The sequence below is a fragment of the Perna viridis genome, chromosome 8 (genome assembly GCF_037379345.1).
Source record: "Perna viridis isolate PV_CMFRI_1.1 ecotype Kerala chromosome 8, ASM3737934v1, whole genome shotgun sequence".
Lineage (NCBI taxonomy): Eukaryota > Metazoa > Mollusca > Bivalvia > Mytilida > Mytilidae > Perna > Perna viridis.
Window position 1 is genome coordinate 4,103,224 of NC_142452.1, and position 19,491 is coordinate 4,122,714.

General features: G+C 33.7%; 1 protein-coding gene across 6 annotated transcripts; it reads left to right on the forward strand.

Annotated features, from left to right (window-relative positions):
• Positions 1–1,623: 1,623 nt before the first annotated feature.
• LOC148609007 (uncharacterized) lies at positions 1,624–17,900 on the forward strand. 6 transcript variants are annotated; one of them, XM_088595613.1, is made up of 12 exons: positions 1,624–1,737; positions 2,530–2,602; positions 3,489–3,596; positions 4,473–4,718; positions 5,590–5,694; positions 6,593–6,771; positions 7,211–8,086; positions 9,212–9,754; positions 11,588–12,535; positions 13,040–13,161; positions 14,048–14,163; positions 17,238–17,900. In XM_088595613.1, the coding sequence occupies exons 4-12, from the start codon at positions 4,493–4,495 to the stop codon at positions 17,348–17,350; spliced, it is 3,228 nt and encodes a 1,075-aa protein (XP_088451739.1). In that variant the 5' UTR covers positions 1,624–1,737; positions 2,530–2,602; positions 3,489–3,596; positions 4,473–4,492; the 3' UTR covers positions 17,351–17,900. The 6 variants fall into 6 exon arrangements, with proteins under 6 accessions (XP_088451739.1, XP_088451741.1, XP_088451740.1 ...); XM_088595615.1 differs by having other exon boundaries at positions 4,488–4,718; XM_088595614.1 differs by having other exon boundaries at positions 2,530–2,568.
• Positions 17,901–19,491: the final 1,591 nt, after the last annotated feature.

Below are 19,491 nucleotides of genomic sequence, written 5' to 3' on the forward strand. Positions count from 1 at the left end.
GGAGGTTTTCAGTACACACATCAATGGGAATCTGCTTTTCGTTGTGAACCAAATTTCGTGGTCTGGCTCACCCAAGAAAACCACGAAAATTGGTACACCATGAACAATAGCACTTTTACAGTATTCATATCACAACTCATACGATGTGCCAGAGCTTGCCATAACTACGCAGACTCTTTTTATCGCGCTAGACTTCTAACAATTAAACTTATGGAACAGGGTTATGTTGCTACAAGATTGAAGTCGTCACTACAGAAGTTTTATGGTCGTAATCATGAACTCGTGGATCTTTACAGTGTAACTATTTGTACCATGAAAACTGATTTGTTCAACGTGTCATAGTTTTCCTTTCTTCTTTCGTCTACCCTGGACTTTTTATGAGCAAGTCGGCAGGTATTTCTAGGAATAGCAGATCTAGAGGACGCTTACCCTACCGGTGCGCCTGGTCAATGTTCCCTGTTTTTAGTGGAGTCCGAGTTGCTATCTTCTTTTTGTTACTTTATATGTGTTATTTTGGTGTGTCTGTTTTCCATGTCTGGTCTTTGCCCCTGGATTACATTCTTTTGATTTCCGTTAGAATCTTATTTCACTTTATACACTTCCCTTTCATGTTCAACGCCTGAATATAGCTGATATATTGCTGCTCGGGCGTTAAACCCCAGCAAACAAACAAATAGTTCACTTTATTACTCTTTGATTACACCATGGTTTGCACTGAGTGGCGCCTTTTTGACTCTAATTGTTTTGGTTACTCGACCTGCAGTATTTGGGTTCATTCTGAATCTAACCCGATTGTAGAACCCCTTTTTTGTAAAACCTCTACCTACGTACATATGATTGACTATTGGTATAGCCCACATAATTAGATGCATTCTTCCAAACGGGATATAAAAGCAACTGTTACAGGTTAGTAAAGTTAGTTGGTTATAGTGAGCTGATTGTAGTTAGCTTATTCTCATATCTACGACAGGTAACTTTTACAACGAAACAAAGGATAGGACGCATTATGCCAAATGGTTGTCAAAGCAGATCATGTACATAAAATTTTTGCCTCCAAAAGTCTATGAAGAGCACAGAGAAATGTATAATGAAGATGGAGCTTAAACACTCATGAAAAGGAAATTTTTACTCCTTCATCTACTAATTAATTTACAAAATCTCTCTTTATTTTGATATGCATATGACAATTTATATATAATTATTGCCTTTCAAATACAACCACATACATTAAATAGTTATTGCGTCCGTATTTTCTTTTTGCAAAGGCGGATCAACGCCCAGCGCACCTTCCCATTTTTCGGAAAAATAGTTGTAATGAAAGCAAATCACTGAAGAGTGACAATGAGCGGCCCACTTTTGGTCATTCAGTGCCCCTCATGTTCCTTAATTCATGTGTCCGCCCATGCATTGGGGACACCTTTTGACAATCAATAAACAAACTATTATATTTTGACTAATGCAATACTACGTTCTAATGTTGTCCAAGGTCAGTTAAACGAAAATCCACGAAGAGACTTTAAAAGTAACTTTTGATCTTTAATGTTTCCATGAGAAAATAAATCAGATAAACCGATTCATAAATATTTAAAATTTAAAATTTTTCTTTTATCCTTACACAATTACTTTAAGACGTTACGCCCGACTTGTTTATTTGTTGTGCTTCAAAATATCAGAAAAAAGTTTAATACGGCGTCGAATTACTCGAACGTAATACCGGAAATTTGGATGTTTAACTAGGTAAGAATTTCAATTCATGGTATAAATTGATTTATATTGAAACAGTAGTCTATAATAAAACACATACATTATATCCTATATATTTAACACATATTAAGTCGCTTTGCGTTTACATTTTGTTAGTCTATCAGTGCCATAAACAATCTTAAGATAAGAAAGCTATGTTGGCCAATCATGGGCCCTCTTGGGTTGAAAAAATAAAAGAATGATTACAATGATTTGCAATTATACAATACAATCATGAATAATACTCAAAGCAGGTAGTAATATAGTCTAGACAAGTATTTCTACACAAGGATTGTTCTCCTTTGTATATTCCGTGTGATCGTCGGTGTTTGATATAAAAAGAAACTGTCAGTAAATAATAAAATATATGTATATATAATTGTCCAGCTTGTTTGACTTTTTGCCATATCCATATATACATTAATAAACAATTCTGGCAAGTTTTTTACACACACACTATAGGCACATTGTCGAAAATTATTGAAGATATGTGTATGTGATGATGCGACGGAACGGGTAGGAAATGCGAGGCTCCGCCGAGCTATTTCCCCCGTTCCAAGCCGAATATAAATATTCAGGACAGTTTTTAAAACTCCTTGTCAAGTCATTTATAAAAGAAAATGGTTAAGTGGTATTATTGTAGCAATAGGTAACCATTATCAGACGAAACAATCAGTTTGTATTCGTCATCTGAGTATTTGTTAAAAGAAGATACCTGATACGGTTTAAAAACGTGTCCTTGTTTCAAATATCCAACAAAATATTTTTTTTATTTATTTTTTTTAGGGCTAACGTGTATGTAAGGAGTAGATTCTACGATGCAGGGTTCGTATTCATTATTGATCTGTCGAGAAAAGAGGTAATAGACCAAGTCGTCTGTTTTACATTGTTAAACTCAATGAATCTCCCTTGTAGATATAGCTTTAACCGGTTCCTAATTTACTTTACATCACTTAGCTAGCTTATATGCCCTGCTATACATGATATGATTAATACAAAGGGCACTACTGATTACATACTCGCAAGGCTATTTCCGATGTATTGTACTGATTCGTATAAAGGGTTCGGGTAAAGCAATAAGTTTGACAAAGGTGACGCTGCACAACTATGAAAAAGTTATAACCTCACAAACGTGTATACATGATATACACATGATATTTAATGTGAATTAATTCAAATAATACAGATGTATTAATAGAGTGATTCATATAAAATTTAGACCATCAAAGTTTCTATGTGAAGTTGTTTCTAATTTAAAAACAATCGTGATATAAAATGTCTGTTTTCATCTGGTACATGGTAGGTCCGTCACTTATTTTTTTTATTTTGCGCTAAAAAATTACAGCATTTTAGAGTTCATCATCTTAAATTCAAAGTAAAGTTTAACATTGATTCGCTGACAGCCCTAAACTTAGTACACCGACCTGCACCGATAGGGAATTGTTTTGGATTAAAGAGTTAGGTAGGGAGAACCCCTTATGAAATCGTATGTTGTAGAATTGTGTTACTGACCGAGAAAATCCTAGCTGATTCTTATGCATTATTTTTCGAAATTAATACGACATTTTTTTATGAAAATGTAAAATAGTTTTAAATGTATCATCTACTATAATCATTTGACAAAACTTGCTTGGTTCATAAAAGAAGCATTTAAAACCGTTTTGTACACAGCAGTGTAAATGACATTTTTAAATACATGTAATATTTCAAACGTAACATTTTTACAATGACATTTCATGTTTCAGTGACTTCTGGATGATCACGTAAAATAAACTCTATTAATGACTTGGCAAATATCCGATAACTTTGGAAAAATTACGCCAAGTTCTGATGATGTGAGATAACCTAATCTGGTATGTTACATCGATATCCTTTTTTTCATGAAATACTTTGATGCTTATTGTTTTCTTTTGAAATACAATATTAATGTATTTACAATAAGTTTAATATGTCAAAATAAAATCAGGAAGTGATTGTAAACAGCGGTTTAGCATAAGATGATTTCAAAGCAAAGTTAAATAGGTAAATCGAACTTTTTTTTAAGTAAAAACAATTTTTCGAAAACATGCATTTTGTCGATAGAATAAACAACACGTTTCACATAAGATCTTTTGGGTAATGAACTGAACACAATTTTATTTGCTTTGAAATTATTACATTTTTAAAACAATGAATACAGAACAATTATGATGAAGTAAAAAAGTATAGATATAATTTATGGATAAATTAAAACGTCCTAAGATTAGCGGATATCCAACCAATAACATGACAATAACTAAGTTGACGGATGTGATGCAGTAAAACAGTTTTATTACATAGACTCTATAAAAACAAGTTGTTAAAATTCTCAGCTATGAATGAAAAAAAAATGATAGTGCATTCTACAGACTATAGCATTCTACTGATTTTCCCCTTTCTGTATATAACCGACAGTGCATTCCACTGGTTCTCCCCTTTCTCTTAATTACTGATAGTGCATTCCACCGATTCTCCTCTTTCTTTAAATGACTGATAGTGCATTCTACTGATTCCCCTGACTCCAGTCTATAGGACTGATATAAAGTTGAAATGCCGATGAATCAAAATAAATATTAAAGCATTGTTTACAACAAATCAAAAATAAAATAATGTGATTTGTCTATCCATGAATCACTCCTGTATCATTCTTTAGTGGTAAAGATATTTTAATATCGCACAAAGTCTCATCTCCAGTAATATCAATTTGACAGGGTTTATATTATTAGTTGTGATGGAATCCTTTGTTTTCCTGTTTGTTTGTGCAACAATAATGACATCAACACAAGTGAAAGCAGAGAAAACAAAACTACGTGTTGGGGCACTGATGTCTATATTCAATGATCCAAATGATTTATCAGCATCAAACCTTAACATAGAATCCGTGAAAAATCTGGAGGCAATTCTCTGGGTGTTTAGACAATTAAATGATATCAACTACATCGATGGTTTTGAAATAGGTAAGTATAAAGTCATACAAATCTCAAAATTTAAAAACTGTTTTAGGAAAATTCTTAACTGTTATTATGGGATCTAGTAAATACATCAACCCAGCTTTTGTCAGCTAAAAAATAGTCATTGCACAGGAATACACATTTCATACATAAAAAAAACAATAGATACTTGTAACATTTTGTCGTCGATTTCATTTTAAATATGATAGCAGTACAATATATATAGTAATAATAGTAATTAAATCATAGACATATATATGTTGTATTATTTTGCAAAACAACAGCGGATCTTTCAACAAGATCAAAGTCAATAATTCAATATTTCAGTATGAGAAACATCCTGTAAATAGGATAACTTGATAATTATTATTATAACTTGATATGCGTTATTTCCCTGGATCAAAATTAGTTTAAAATCCGTTTCGAAATCTCCCCTGAATTACGAGTGATTCGCTTTTTTAACCATCCTTTTTAAATTTTTTTTTTGGGGTTTGAGAAAAAAACTTAATAAAACAATAATAGGAGTGCTATTTATCTAAATTTATTTAAAAGTTCAAAGTTTAAATGGTTTGTTATTCCTCTAGGTTATTTTATATGTTATCCGTACACGAAACGTTTAGAATATGTCCCATTTACACCTTTTAAAACAGATTACTTCTGACTAACAATATTGCAAGACCGACTTGTCCCGCTGAATTGTATGAGAAGTTTTGTACTTGTCTATGAATAACAAAAATCACAAACATGCAATATATAATCTTCCTTGGAGTATTTGGTATATACCATCGTTTATTCTTTAATTCTATGATTTAGGGATAAATTTATTCAAGCTTCGTAACGAATCAAACGTATTTTCATGAGAGTTGTCGTATTTTAGAATTGGATATAGCTTTCACAGGAAATTCTCCAGAAGTTGCAAATCTGAAAATTGGAGAACTACTGCACCAAAATACAGACTGTCAGAAATCTGAACCAATGATCGGTATATTTTTAACATAACAAATATCAAATAAATATTTCTTTCTTTTTTATATGTACATTTGCGATTTCCGTTCAAGTCTGGTTTTGCCAAAGTCATTTAGGAAGCTACCAGATTCCAAAATATTGCAGAATTTTTAAATCCTTTGTTGTTTCATTTCTTTTTTAAAAAGAGATCGTTTTTATAAAAAGAGTTCAATAATTTATCAAATTTTGTATTAACCGCTCAATGATTATAATTGTTTTTATTATTGCACTTTTAAACAAATGTGTCCTTTGACATTATAGCAATACTTACACATGCAGGCGTTGTAGAGCCAGTATACCTGTTTGTGTAGTACAACACCAAAATGTAGTGGAAACACGTATTGTATTGTCTCATCTTGAAAATAACAATAATATCATCCAGAGTCTATAAAAAAATCACATCGGTTATTTTAAATGTGCGGTATGTTGGCATAGCGTACTTTATTCTGTTGTTTACATAATGTTTTGGTCATTTATGGTGTTTGTAAGATGTTTAACAAAGTATCTTTTGAGTAGTAAATTATTTTAAATGGTATCATTCAGTTTATGTTTATTTCAATTTTTTGTTACATGTGTTTAGTAAATGCAGTGGCATCCAGCATCCATCAGTTTCATTTGTGACATGTTTCGTTGCATTTATACAATAGAACTTTGTAATTGTTAGTGATACACTTAATTTCCCTGTGGCATGTGTCTCTGGACTTGCTATAAATAATACGTTGTTTGTGTTTTTCCCTTTTACTTTGTGTTGTCCTTAAATCTGACGTTTCGATATTTTCTAATTTACAATTACTACTTAATTCTATTTTGTATAATATTTTATAACGCCATAATTTGCAACGATAAGATTAATCGTCCTTCGCTTCTATTTTTAGCTATGCTGGGCCCGGAGACGCTTGACGAAGCAATCTCTACGTCCACTATGCTGAGTTCTCTCCCAGAAGAGCAGCGCATACCTCAAGTTCTGTTTTCTACTCCTTCGAGTATCCTAACGGACAAAACAAAATACAGAAACTTACTGGGAGTGATAGAGTCAGACGAGTCCCAGACAAAGGTACATATTCTATACGTTTCATAGAAAAACAATTCCGTAGAAGCCGAACACAAATTATAGAAAAATAAAACGTTTTAGCATTTTTTGCTTTATCAAACTATATTTCATTTTCAAGTTAATTTTTAATTCCTATATAAATATCAACTTTACAGTCAACAACCACTATTAGACGTCGCCAACACTTCCATTTTTTTCTGTCTAATTATAAATGAATTTAATTTATATAATTGTACCTACGACTAAGGCAAGTGCGTTTAATTTTTTGTGAAAGTATCTAACTCCTCTCTTATTACATGCAATGTGACATATTTTCAACATTTTCGACCTCTTTTCGTGGTGATATTAGTGAACGAAATATACTCAGTGCTATGAATGCTGTTAAAAAGAATGACAAACATGTGCATTTATTTTTTTTCAAATCAACTTCTTTCTTTTATAGGCGATGATAAAAGTACTAGAAAAACTAGAATGGAATATGCTGGCAATTGTTTATGAAAATACATTAAGCGGAAACAATAGAGCAAGCCTCTTTAAGGAAAGAGTGAAAGATATTGACATATGTATAGTAGCAGAATATGTTTTAGAATCTAGCAAGAAGCCTAATTTTACAAATATTGTGCATGACGTCCACATGCAGAACATTAACGGAATCGTTTTCCTTGGAAGGGAAATGTACATGAAAGAGTTTTTACAGGCTATAGAACAATTTTCAGAGCTACAAGCATCAGTTAACAATATACCCGCAATATTGTTGTCAGACACGTCAGTAACAAGTGACGCTGTGTTTAAACAGAATGATGTAGTGATGACGTCTGGAAAGGGTGCGATATTCATTAGTTTTCCATTGAACCACTTATCTGCGTTTCAAAACCATTGGATTTCACTTTTTGAAAACTATACCTTACTAAAAAATATGTCTACCTCAAATCCATACTTGGAAATGGTTTATAGTTCATTACAAAATTGTACAAAATCTCCACAGAACTGCACAAGTCGATCATTAGAAATGATTAATAAATGGACATTATATTCTCCCTATGCTATTCACGCTGCATTTGTTGTTGGAAAGGCACTAAGAGTAGCATGTAGTCAGCCGCCAAACGGTATTAAACTAAATGCATCAAAACTTCGTGATTTATTGTTTAATCTTGATATTGATTATTCTGAAATAAAACAATTTGGAATAGAGTTGATTGAGTGGGATGGTAAAACGATTAATTTCCAGAACGGGGAACTGCTCTCGAATGAATATGTTGTGAAAAATTATAGAACGTGTTTTAAAGCAGCAACGGATAAGGAATTTTGTGGTGAGAAAGTAAGTATTAGCTTGATTTAGAAACTACTTTAACTGATGTAATATTTAAATGCACATCAGTCAACGCCTTCTCAAATCATTATAATATAGATGTGTTTATACCTTAAAATGTCGAATTTCTACATTTGCTGAATCTCCACTCCAATGTTTACCTCAGTGATGAATTATGATTTTATGTTTTTCGTAGCTTAACATGAAATTAATAACAAATGTTTTAATCATAGCTGAAGTAAGAAAATGAAACAATGCATTGAAACGAAAATGACCAAAGAACAGAATAACAAATATGTTAATGAGTAATCAAGGGAACCAAGGTTATCGCAGTAATCAAAAGAATGTAACCCAGGGACAAGGACGAGGCATGGAAAACCGACATACACAACAAACATAAAGTAAATAAAATTATACGTACAAAGTAACAAAAGCATTGGGAGCATGGACCAGGTACACCGGTAGGGTAAGCGTTCTCTGCTTTTCTAGAAACACCCACCGGTTGCTCATAAAAGTCAAGTCCGGGGTAGACGAAAAAGGAAAGGAAAACTATGACACATTGAACAAATCAGTTTTCATGGCGCAGATGGATACACTATAACGATCAACGAGTTCATGATGACGACCATAAAACTTTTGTAGTGATGACTTCAATCTTGTAGCAACATAACCCTTCTCCAGAAGCCTATTTTTTAGAATTCTAGCGCGATACAAAAAGTCTGCGTAGTTTCGGCAAGCTCTGGCATAACGTATGAATTGTGATATGAACACTCCATATGCAGATGCTGAAGTAATGTTGCCACAGATGAAAGGAAAGTTGACAATTTTGAATGAAAAGTCATCACGTTTGTCGTGAAGTTTGGTCAATAGTTTTCCTTTAATGTAATATAGTATGCTTTTGCGATCTGTGTAGCAAATACATGGATAAAGCTTGGGCCACGCTAGGTCTGAGAATATATTAAAATGTATAAAAGATAATCATATGTCTTGGTGTTAAATTACGTTGCGAATAACAAAGAATGTTCTGATACATTAGACATTTTTTCAGTATTGTAATTCAAAATGCGCCATGACACATACATTTTGCACAACAAAGCTATTTATTCCTAATATAAATATTGAATATTATGATAGATAGGCCGTTTTGTTACAAATCCGACAGAAGATGTACTATATTTGGACCAAAAATTATTTCGAGATTTTGTAAATGGTAGTGAGGTCGAATGGAACAACAGACGAATTGCCACATGTCCTGTTGGTTTTACATGCAAAAATTGTTTACCAAAAAGTCTTCCAAGCCGAACGATATACATCCCTGGTGATTTTATAGTATTGGCGGCTATGCCAATCCATAACATAGGAACTAACCCTTTCAACTGTGGTGATATAAGAAAAAAGGCAGGATTTGACTTGGCATTAGCCACGCAATGGATCATTCAAAGTATCAACAACAATAGACTCTACTTCGGGAAATATGGCAAAACTATTGGAATGTTAATTTTCGATACTTGTAACGATCCTTTGATAATCCAGGAAAAGATTTTAGAATTTTACAAGAATGGAATGAGAATCGGTGGTGATGACCTCACTGGCAAAGTTCTGGGATTTGTTGGATCTGTAGGAAGTGGACCAACATTGGCAGCCGCTAACGTTATAGCAAAATTAAACGGAGTCCATGTAAGTATAACTCAAAAACAAGATATTTTTGGCAGCCTATCACCTGTACTTATGTGTACAATTGTAATTATTGTTTGTTCTATAAGCAAGACATTTTTAAAAAGCTAATAACAGTAACTGCGTTTGATTTTACAGCTTTTCAAATCAACAATGGACAGGAAATCTTTGTATCAACTTTCCATTTAGGGGGAAAACTATCAATTATAAATATGATTAAACAAAAACAACAACACAAAAACAATATGCAATAAAAAAAAATTCAACACCGCTGAGAGGAAAAGACAGTAAGAATCTTACGCCACTGAGAGTGGAGGATAGATAATCTCACACTTGGGGTGAAACAAGTTTTCTAGCGAGGCTCTGTAATTAGTACGCCAATTTGTATAGAGCGCCCTGCCTGCTGAAATGAATTTTGTTTTACATGATGGCATGACAAGCTTTATGCATGTCACAAACTATGCTTGTTTTATTGCACACGGGTGGGATAAGTAAATTTCTCTTGGTTCAAAATATAAGTTCCTTGTTTGAATAGTGAGACCGAGATTACTCCGACATTTAAAGTTATTGTATATTATATAGACGGTGTTGCCATAGATGTCACAGCAGTACGAGTTCGAGTCCTGCGGAGGGAACGACCAAAAATTTGCATCTCAAATTTGACAGTTCTAACACCGTTTGGAATTTTCGGACCTTTCTATACGTTTACATATCTTCCTTGTATCAATTTGATCCGATGGAGCAGTATGGCGAATAGAGTCGTCACATTCTGAGACGTTTGTATAATATTGATTTGTTGTGACATGCATCATTGATTTGATCCTCTATCCTACACAATAACATCAAAATGAACTGTCCCGTACTACCAAATATCGTGTACTAAGTTACAGCCCTAGATTAATCCCAGGAGGAGGAATGACCCGGCCAGCAAAAGCTATATTTTTATATAGCCTAGCTGGCCGAGTGGTCTAGGTCGCTAGACTTTGTGCAGGCGGTGTTGCCATAGATGTCACAGCGGTACGAGTTCGAGTCCCGCGGAGGGAAGGACAAAGAAATTGCATCGCAAATGTGACAGTTCTAACATCGTTTGGAATTTTTCAGATCTTTCTATACGTTTACATATCTTCCCTGTATCAATTTTATCCGATGGAGCAGTGTAGCGAATAGAGTCGTCCCTTTCTGAGACGTTTAATAAGTGGTTTATTAACTTACGATTTATTATTATTATTATTATTAATATTATATATATATAAAAATATATATATATATATATATATATATCTATATATATATATATATATATATATATATATATATATATATAATAAATCGTAAGTTAATAAACCACTTCAAAATTTGATAAACGTACACTCACCCACAGCATAGCGTACGTGATTCAGCTTCTGAATCTGTTTTGATCTTGAACTTTATGAGTTGTATGCTGAAGAAAGGTATCAGTTATACGAAATATTCAATGTAAACTTTACCATCTTTTGGTGATGTTAAACACACACACACACACACACACACACACACACACACACACACACATATATATATATATATATATATATCAAAGATCGGGTTATCTTTCAGTTGTTAGAAAAACATACCTGACATTCACAAACTCGTGAAAGATAACCCGATCTTTAACCTTTAATCTTCACTCATGTGAGAATCTATTATTTGTTGCATCGCATAGCATCGGCCTGAGATAGAAAATATCAGGCAGTAGAAGTATGGGAAAACGTTGTCGGTAAAAAAAAATAAAAAAAGTATGGAAATTGATGATGCCATCATTTGTTGCTTCTAGTTCATATCTCATATGTATTACAGGTTGGTTATGCTTCTGTTTCGTCAGTTCTTGGTAATAAGAATTTGTATCCATCATTTCTAAGGGTATCCATGCCCTTAAACAAGGCTGCAGAACTTATGATAGAAATAGCCCAAGCACTTGATGCAAACTCTATTCAAGTGTTATATAGCGAAGGAGAGTTTGGTGAGAATGGACGGGATTTGACTCTTGATATGAGCAGGAAGAATCGTATATGTGTTGCTAACAACATATCAGTACCAGAAAAACCAACGGATGATTATCGAGGAGTTCTAGATCTATTACAATTAAACCCAAAATCACGGTTAGTGTTCGTGTTTGTAAGGTCACATGTCGCTAAAGTGATTTCTAAATCCTTAAATAGGAATCCTAAGTTTAAGAAAGGTCAATTTACTTTTCTAACATCCGATGCCTGGGGGAATCGATATGAAAACATCCAGTACAATGAGAAACTAGAGGGAACAATATCAATAGCACAGGAAATGAAAATGAAATGGGACGATATGAGATCTTATCTTACTAAAATATATCCGAAAAGTCATGAGAGGCGGAATGCATTCCTGTTACCATACTTTGAAGTGGTTTTTAATTGCTATTTCCCATGGAGCTTTAACAAGACATATCCAGAAAAATGCTCTACGATGAAACATTCGTTCAGCAATGATATTCAGCTTGATGGCTGGATCCCATACGTGGTATGGGCTGTACAAGCATTAATAAAGGGAGCTAATCTTGCCTACGAACAACTTTGTGGTGGTAAAGGTAGAAAACTATGCGAAGAATATCGCCTAAATCCTAAAAGAGTAAGAGAAATAATTCAGACAGTAAAACTTGACGTAAATTTTGATGATGTTGAAGATAAACTTTTTGATGACAATGGAGATGGAGTCAGTGGCTATAAGATTTACATAGCTGCTAATTCATCAGGTGATACTTTGGAGTACGTTGAGGTAGGCATTAATTCTATGTATCCACTATTATATTTTCGGGGATGCAAGTCTGTCGGTAAAGATATTTTATTCCTTATAATTTTCTCAATTAATCAGTACTCAAGGTAATGGAATGAGAAAAAAATGCGTCTTGAGCGTCAATATTCATACAATTAATATGCACTTCGTTTGGCTTAAATATTCTGGAGTTTTTATTTTTATTTTGCAAAGGTATTATTAGCACTGTACGCCGTCATTATAGCACTGCATGCTGTCATTGTGGCTCTGTACATACGCCGTCATTAAAGCTCTGAACGACATCATTATAGAACTGTTCGCCGAACATCGAAATTTATTTCAAAGTACGGTTATGTGCGTTGTACGCGCATTTCGTGAATGTTTTCTGTTTCTGTGAAGAAAAACAGTTTATAGTTTTAATCTACATGTACAAATGGAGTATCAAAATACACTACAACTTGTAATCCAAATCTCATGTCATGATAATTTAATGTGGGTAAATTCTAGATTGGTGAAAAGAGATTTGGAGAGAAATTGGACCTCCCACAAGTACAAAAGATGAAATCACAAATGGCTTTTCACTTGGTTGACCTAGACGTCTACACATGTCTTGATATTCATTGTAGTGTGTAAGTTTTATCTACATAGTCATTACATTGTACTTTTTCTTTATTACTCTCAGGACATTTTTGTTTGTTCACAGCTGTCGGTATTGATCTGTTTCATTTGTGTTTTGGTACAATTGTTTATGTGGCATCTTTATACAAATAAACAGTTTGTGATTCGTTCGTGTCAAAAACCCACTGAATTCACTTTGAGTTTTAATTGACAAACAGTTATAGACTACTTTACCTGTCTTGGTTTGGAAAAGGCACTATGCCAGAATCATTGTGGTTTGATTTTGTTGAATTATGTGGGAGATGAATGTATGATTTACTCACAAAAATGCAAATCTGTATGCAGAAATACTGCCATTACATTGAAATATACTACATGTGTAGGCCACACAGCGAAATTTAGTTCCCAACGGAAAGGAGATTTCTATAGATGTGTATACTGAAAACCTCCAATTCACGAATTCAAGAATACACGAACTTGTTTTATTTCCTGAATCTACGAAAAATTGGAATCCACAAATTTAAGTACTTTCACATTTTATAGAAATGTTTACAGATCTAAATATAAAAAGGACTATTGTCACATAAAAATATAGCATATGTAGACCCAAAAAGCATTGTGTGATCCATAGGTTTTTTCTACACCATGAATCACTTTTCTATGAGCAGTGTCTGAATTTTATATGGACTGGTACTTAAGATCATTGATGAAGATTAGTACATCTTTGATAAAATCATTGGTGGGTTTGGTACCGTTAATGTTAGACGTTACTGTGTACACTCTTCCCTTCAACGAAAATATTCTTCGCGTTTAATCGTAATAACTATTGCAAACAGAGAAAATAAAGTTTTTTTTCCATTAAATATTATTTCTATAAATTTGATACTTGCTTTATAGAAATGAGGCAAACTCCTCCGATGTTAAGACATCTCTGTATACAGTATCTGCACTGCTAGCTCTTCTCGTTCTGGTCAATGTCATCCTGCTTGTGTTTTGTATTCATAAAAGGCGAGGTAATTAAACATTCTTATAGCTTTATTGTAGTTTCCCATAAATCTACCCAGAAACTGTTTGTGAAAATTGTAACTAGAAAGAAACAACAGTAACGTGTCATAAAAGAATCAGTACATATTTAAATAGAATCATGATCTGTAACAAAACTAAAAATCTTTGTGTAAAGGGAAATCAAGGTGAACATGGATTCGAACGGTAATTAAAAAAGCAAGGATAACAGACACACAACAAAGAGCATAAGGTAAAAATAAAACAAAATATATAAATGAACAACTCGGACTCCACTGGCAGCTTTGATCATGTGCACCAATTGGGTAAGCATCCTCTGGTTTTCTCATCCTTTGTCACATCCGGGGTAGATGAAATAGGAAAGGAAAATTATGTCATGGTTGAACACATCTGTTCTCATGGTTCAAATGGATATACAATTATTACGATCTACGAGTTTATGATGACGACCATAAGGGTTGGAAGTGATGACTTTAATCTTGTTGCGATTTAACCTGTTCCAGAAGCCTAACTGTAAAAAGTCTAGCTCGGTACAAAAAGGGTTTGCGTAGTTTCGGCAAAATCTTGCATAACGAAAGAGTTATGATATAAAAACGTTATACGTATATACTGAAGGGATGTTGGCACAGAAGAAAGGAATGTTGACGATACGGAATGAAAAGTCATCGCGTTTGTTGTATGGTTTGGTCTTAAGTTTTCACTTTCCATCGATCTTTAAAAGAAATTCAAAATATGAGGCTTACTTCATAGTGTTTGTAGTGTCCTTTGTGGCAATGTCTTTGTGGTAGATGCAATGTAAGAGAGTAACCAAGATTCTAGCGGAAATTAAAAGATTGTAATCCAGAGACAAAGACCAGACACGGAAAACAGACACACACAACAAAGAACGTAAAGTAACTAAATTAAATACATGCACAGTAACAAAAGAAAATGAGCAACTCGGACTCCACTAAAAACTGGGAGCATGGACCAGGTGCACCGGTAAGTAAGCATCCTCTGCTTTTCTAGAAACACCCGCCGAGTTGCTCATAAAATGTCAAGTTCGGGGTAGATGAAAGAGGAAAGGAAAATTATGACCCGTTGAACAAACCAGTTTTCATGGTGCAGATTGATACACCGAAACGATCTACGAGTTCATGACGACGACCATAAAACCTTTGTAGTGATGATTTCAATCTTGTGGCAACATAACCCTGTTCTAGAAGCCTAATTTCCTTTGCCATCGAGCTCTTAGTGTAGATCAAGATATGAGGCTGACTTCACAGTGTTCAAGTTCTTTGGAGTAGATGTGATGTATCAAATCAACGAAACTAGGGTTGTTTAACGATATACGTCATCTATATAGCGGAAATTGAGACTAAAGGATCTAACTAAACGATGTTCTTTTTTCGGATCAAATCAGCTATAAAGTCAGCCTCATAAGAGTGAATGAATAGGTCAGAAAGAAGCGGAGCACAATTTGTTCCCATTGGAATGCCGACCGTTTGTTGAAAAACGCGTCCACCACACTGGACAAATATCTTGTCGCTCAAAAATTCCAACATTTCGAAAAAATCTTCTACGGTATACTTGGAAGATGATTTTTTTACAAAGTATGAGGAATCTTTACCAATAACTATATATATTTGTATTTGTATCTAGGTGTACCATCTTTTAAAAAAAACCAACGATGTATAATGTTTTTAAGTGGGGATTTTAACTGATGGGGAATAGAAATGTACAGTGTTGAGAAATCATATGTTTAATGTAATTGTATTCTGATACAATTGTAATCAGAATTGAGCGTCTCCAGAAGATCTTTCGGATTTTTCGGGATCCACATTGAATGAATACCACTACGGGAGTAACAAGTGTTGTGGTAAGACTGGAGACCCTCTTTGACAGCTGTGAGTATAGAAGTTAAAAGTTTTGAAAGAGGTTTGGTGGCACATTTTGTAGATATAGCTATGTAACGTTGTTTGTGTGGATTATTGTGGAGTTTAGAAATCCAGCACATAGACGGTAAATCACAATCATCGTCTTTTGTAGAGAGACCAAGAGGATAGCACAGATTTATTGTTATCCACTATCTCTCCTTTGGAGAGTGTAGTGGCAGTATAGGTTTTATTACTGCTATTATTTTCTACGTCTACCTCTGATAATGAAATATGGATGTAATGCGTTTTGCAGACAAAAACTATGCTGTATTGAGCTTTGTTTTTAGTTCCCATTGGAATACCAACCGTCTATTGAAAAACACGCCCACCACTCTGGACAAAAATGATGCAGAAAATGCCTGCTTGGACATCTTTTTTGTATATTTAAGATGATTTGGAATTAGTTGTACCTAGTATGGAGGATCTCTTCCAAGTACAACGTATTTGTATCAAGTTGTTCTATCTGTTTTAGAGTAACAATGATGTATAATGCGTTTGAGTCTTGGATTTTAACTGGAATAGTATCATAAAGAGTTGGACAAACATAAGTCCTGATGCTATTATTAGTATTTTCCGACAGTAATTTAAAATAGGGGGTTTCCAGAAGAGATATCGAATTTTTTAGGATCCACATTTAAACAGTTATTAGAACTAACAATACATGATATGATAATATTTCAAACAGTTCTTCGTATATCTATCCTTCAACAATACTAACCTAAACGAAGAGAAAATGGCCATGCAGTACATAGGTGAGGGTGATTAATTGCTTGATAAACTAATATGGTGATCGTTTATCACATTTCGGTCCTTATGGGTGGTAAGCATGACTATTTATTGATCGATCATTACAATTCTTTCATTATGGATGGAGTGTTTTATTCGATCATTTTATGTTGTCAGTATTAAATGACGCTTGATCGATCATTAATTATGTTGACCATGCTGATCATTGATCGATCATTTTAGTTATGTCATTTTGTACGATGATTATAGATCGAACGACGCTTTTTACATTAAGAATGTTGTTTATTGATTACATTTTGTCATCATTTTGGTGTTTATTGGTCGATTATTTCACTTTTGTCGTCATACGTGTTTGTGTTATATTCTTGATTGATTTAAATAACAGCCTTCTTTTATCTCAGGGAAAAAACATTCCTCACCACACTATTTAGACACTTTCCATATTCCATACAGTACGAGAGGCTCAAATAAAAACACAGCAGCAGCAACCAATGATGTTATCGAACAGGAATAAAAGTAACACGTGGTATATGGTTGCCTATTTAACAGGTGCATGTCAACAAGGATGAGGAAACTGAAACGCACTCACAAGTCGAAACATACTTTTTATTTAATTCGCACATATCGTATTTGAAATACCAACAATAAAGTGGAGTGCACCATAAGTTCATAATTATACGGACTTTCACTTCATTATAATACAATTTTGTGTGTTTTAGCAAACATTCATTACTAACAACTCATTGTTTCTGTGCGTGCTTTTTTGGTGTATGATGAACCCAAATAGACATGTACGGTCTTAGGCTCTAACACTTACCCATATTTGTATCATATGTCAAATACAGTCAATCAAGCTTTATAAATAGATAAAATTAATACCTACCTTTTCTAAGTTTTTATCATTAATTCTTGTTTTTGTTTTTGTTTCTTTTTGTAATTGTTGAATGTTTGTATCGATTATTGCTTTATTTTAGTCTGAACATGTAAAATCATATTCGCTTTAGTCTGAAAGTACATGTACAATCATATTTACTTATTATTACATTAAATCAGCCACAGTTCAATGAATGTTGATTTGATTTTTACATTTAATCAGTCACAGGTTAATAAAACATCTGCATTTTGACAGTTTGGTCTGTTTTAGTTCTGCATTGAGACCTGTATATAAGGTTACATGTAAGGCTACAAAAGTACAAAATCAACAAGGCCAGAGGACGAATTCCGCAAAGAAATGATAAGCAAAAAAATATTGAGTATCTGATAGGACATTGTTGGGTTTTGAAGTAAAAGTAGTCTGCTGAGTAGGAAATATTAGTTTATTTTTGTTTAGGTCTTTGTTGAGAGAAGTAGGTGGATTGTACGTTTATTACTTTACAAGTAATATTGGAAGTTTTAGATGTTGATTCTTAAAATATTAAATCAAGAAATTGCTCCGACATACGTACATTTGTGAGCATTAATTGATGGTGACACGTGTTTTACGTACAGTGCGATCTATTTCCCAATCGTGCAATCGAGCAATCTATGTCGTGTTGAAGGGTTAGCGCACATTCTAACTCCATACGAAACTTCGGAAAAGTTATAATTAAATGCCAGTATGAAAAGGCATTGATAGAATTTGTGATATTTGTGACTGTAACCCATTAGGGGATGAAATATTATCCCAATATTCGTGTTTCAAAAGGACAGGACGAGTAATCAATCGAACCAAGAATCTAGTGGAAATATAAAAGAATGTAATCCAGGAACAAAGACCAGACATGGAAAACAGACGTACATGTACAGTTATTGTCAAAATAATTCACCACTTATCCGAATTTTGTCGATTTCAATGCTGTTCAATTCAAATAATTATGATGTTATTTTTAAAGCTGCAAATATTTTGCAAAAATAAAACAGGTCCATATAAGCAACAAACTTTTACAGGTCACACTATGGATTTCAATAACAGGCAAAACCCATACAATAAAGCAAGCCCCAAAACAAATAAAGTGAAAGTATTCATAAAGACAAATCGACCTAACCTTAATAGTAAAAACGCAAAACGAAAAACAATGAACATAAAAAACGACAACCACTGGATTACAGGTTCCTGGCTTGGCACAGGCACATAAAATGTGTGGCGGGGTAAAACATGTATCTGTGCGCTCAACCCTCGCCTAAACTGGGACGACAGTGGTAAGAAAATACAACAATAAAACGAATATCACATATGAATAAAGTAAAGTTGTGAAATGTGCTTATGTAAATTAAAGATTTGTAGTCGCAAATTAAAAAATCAAGAGAAATTCAATGCAGTTTAAAGGATTTTAGACGGTGCCAGTACTTATCTAGCATATACTGTGAGCAGAAGAAATCGATTGGAATTTGGCAATTTTTTTATAAATCATAATAAAAAAATTATTTTCTTTGACAAAAATGTCAAACGAGTGACCACAGGCTTTTTTAAGCTAGGACAGTAAATTACTTCGAGTAGGGGGTAGTGATAAGGGTGTACGTCCTTCCTTTCTTAATGCGGCGGGGTGCGCATCTCTTATCTGTAACGCATCCTTCACTACTGAATGGAACTTAATGAAACGTTCACAGAATCTTCATTACACATTTCCATTGTGCACCTTATACCTAAGATCTCGACCCAAAACAATTTGGAGTTTT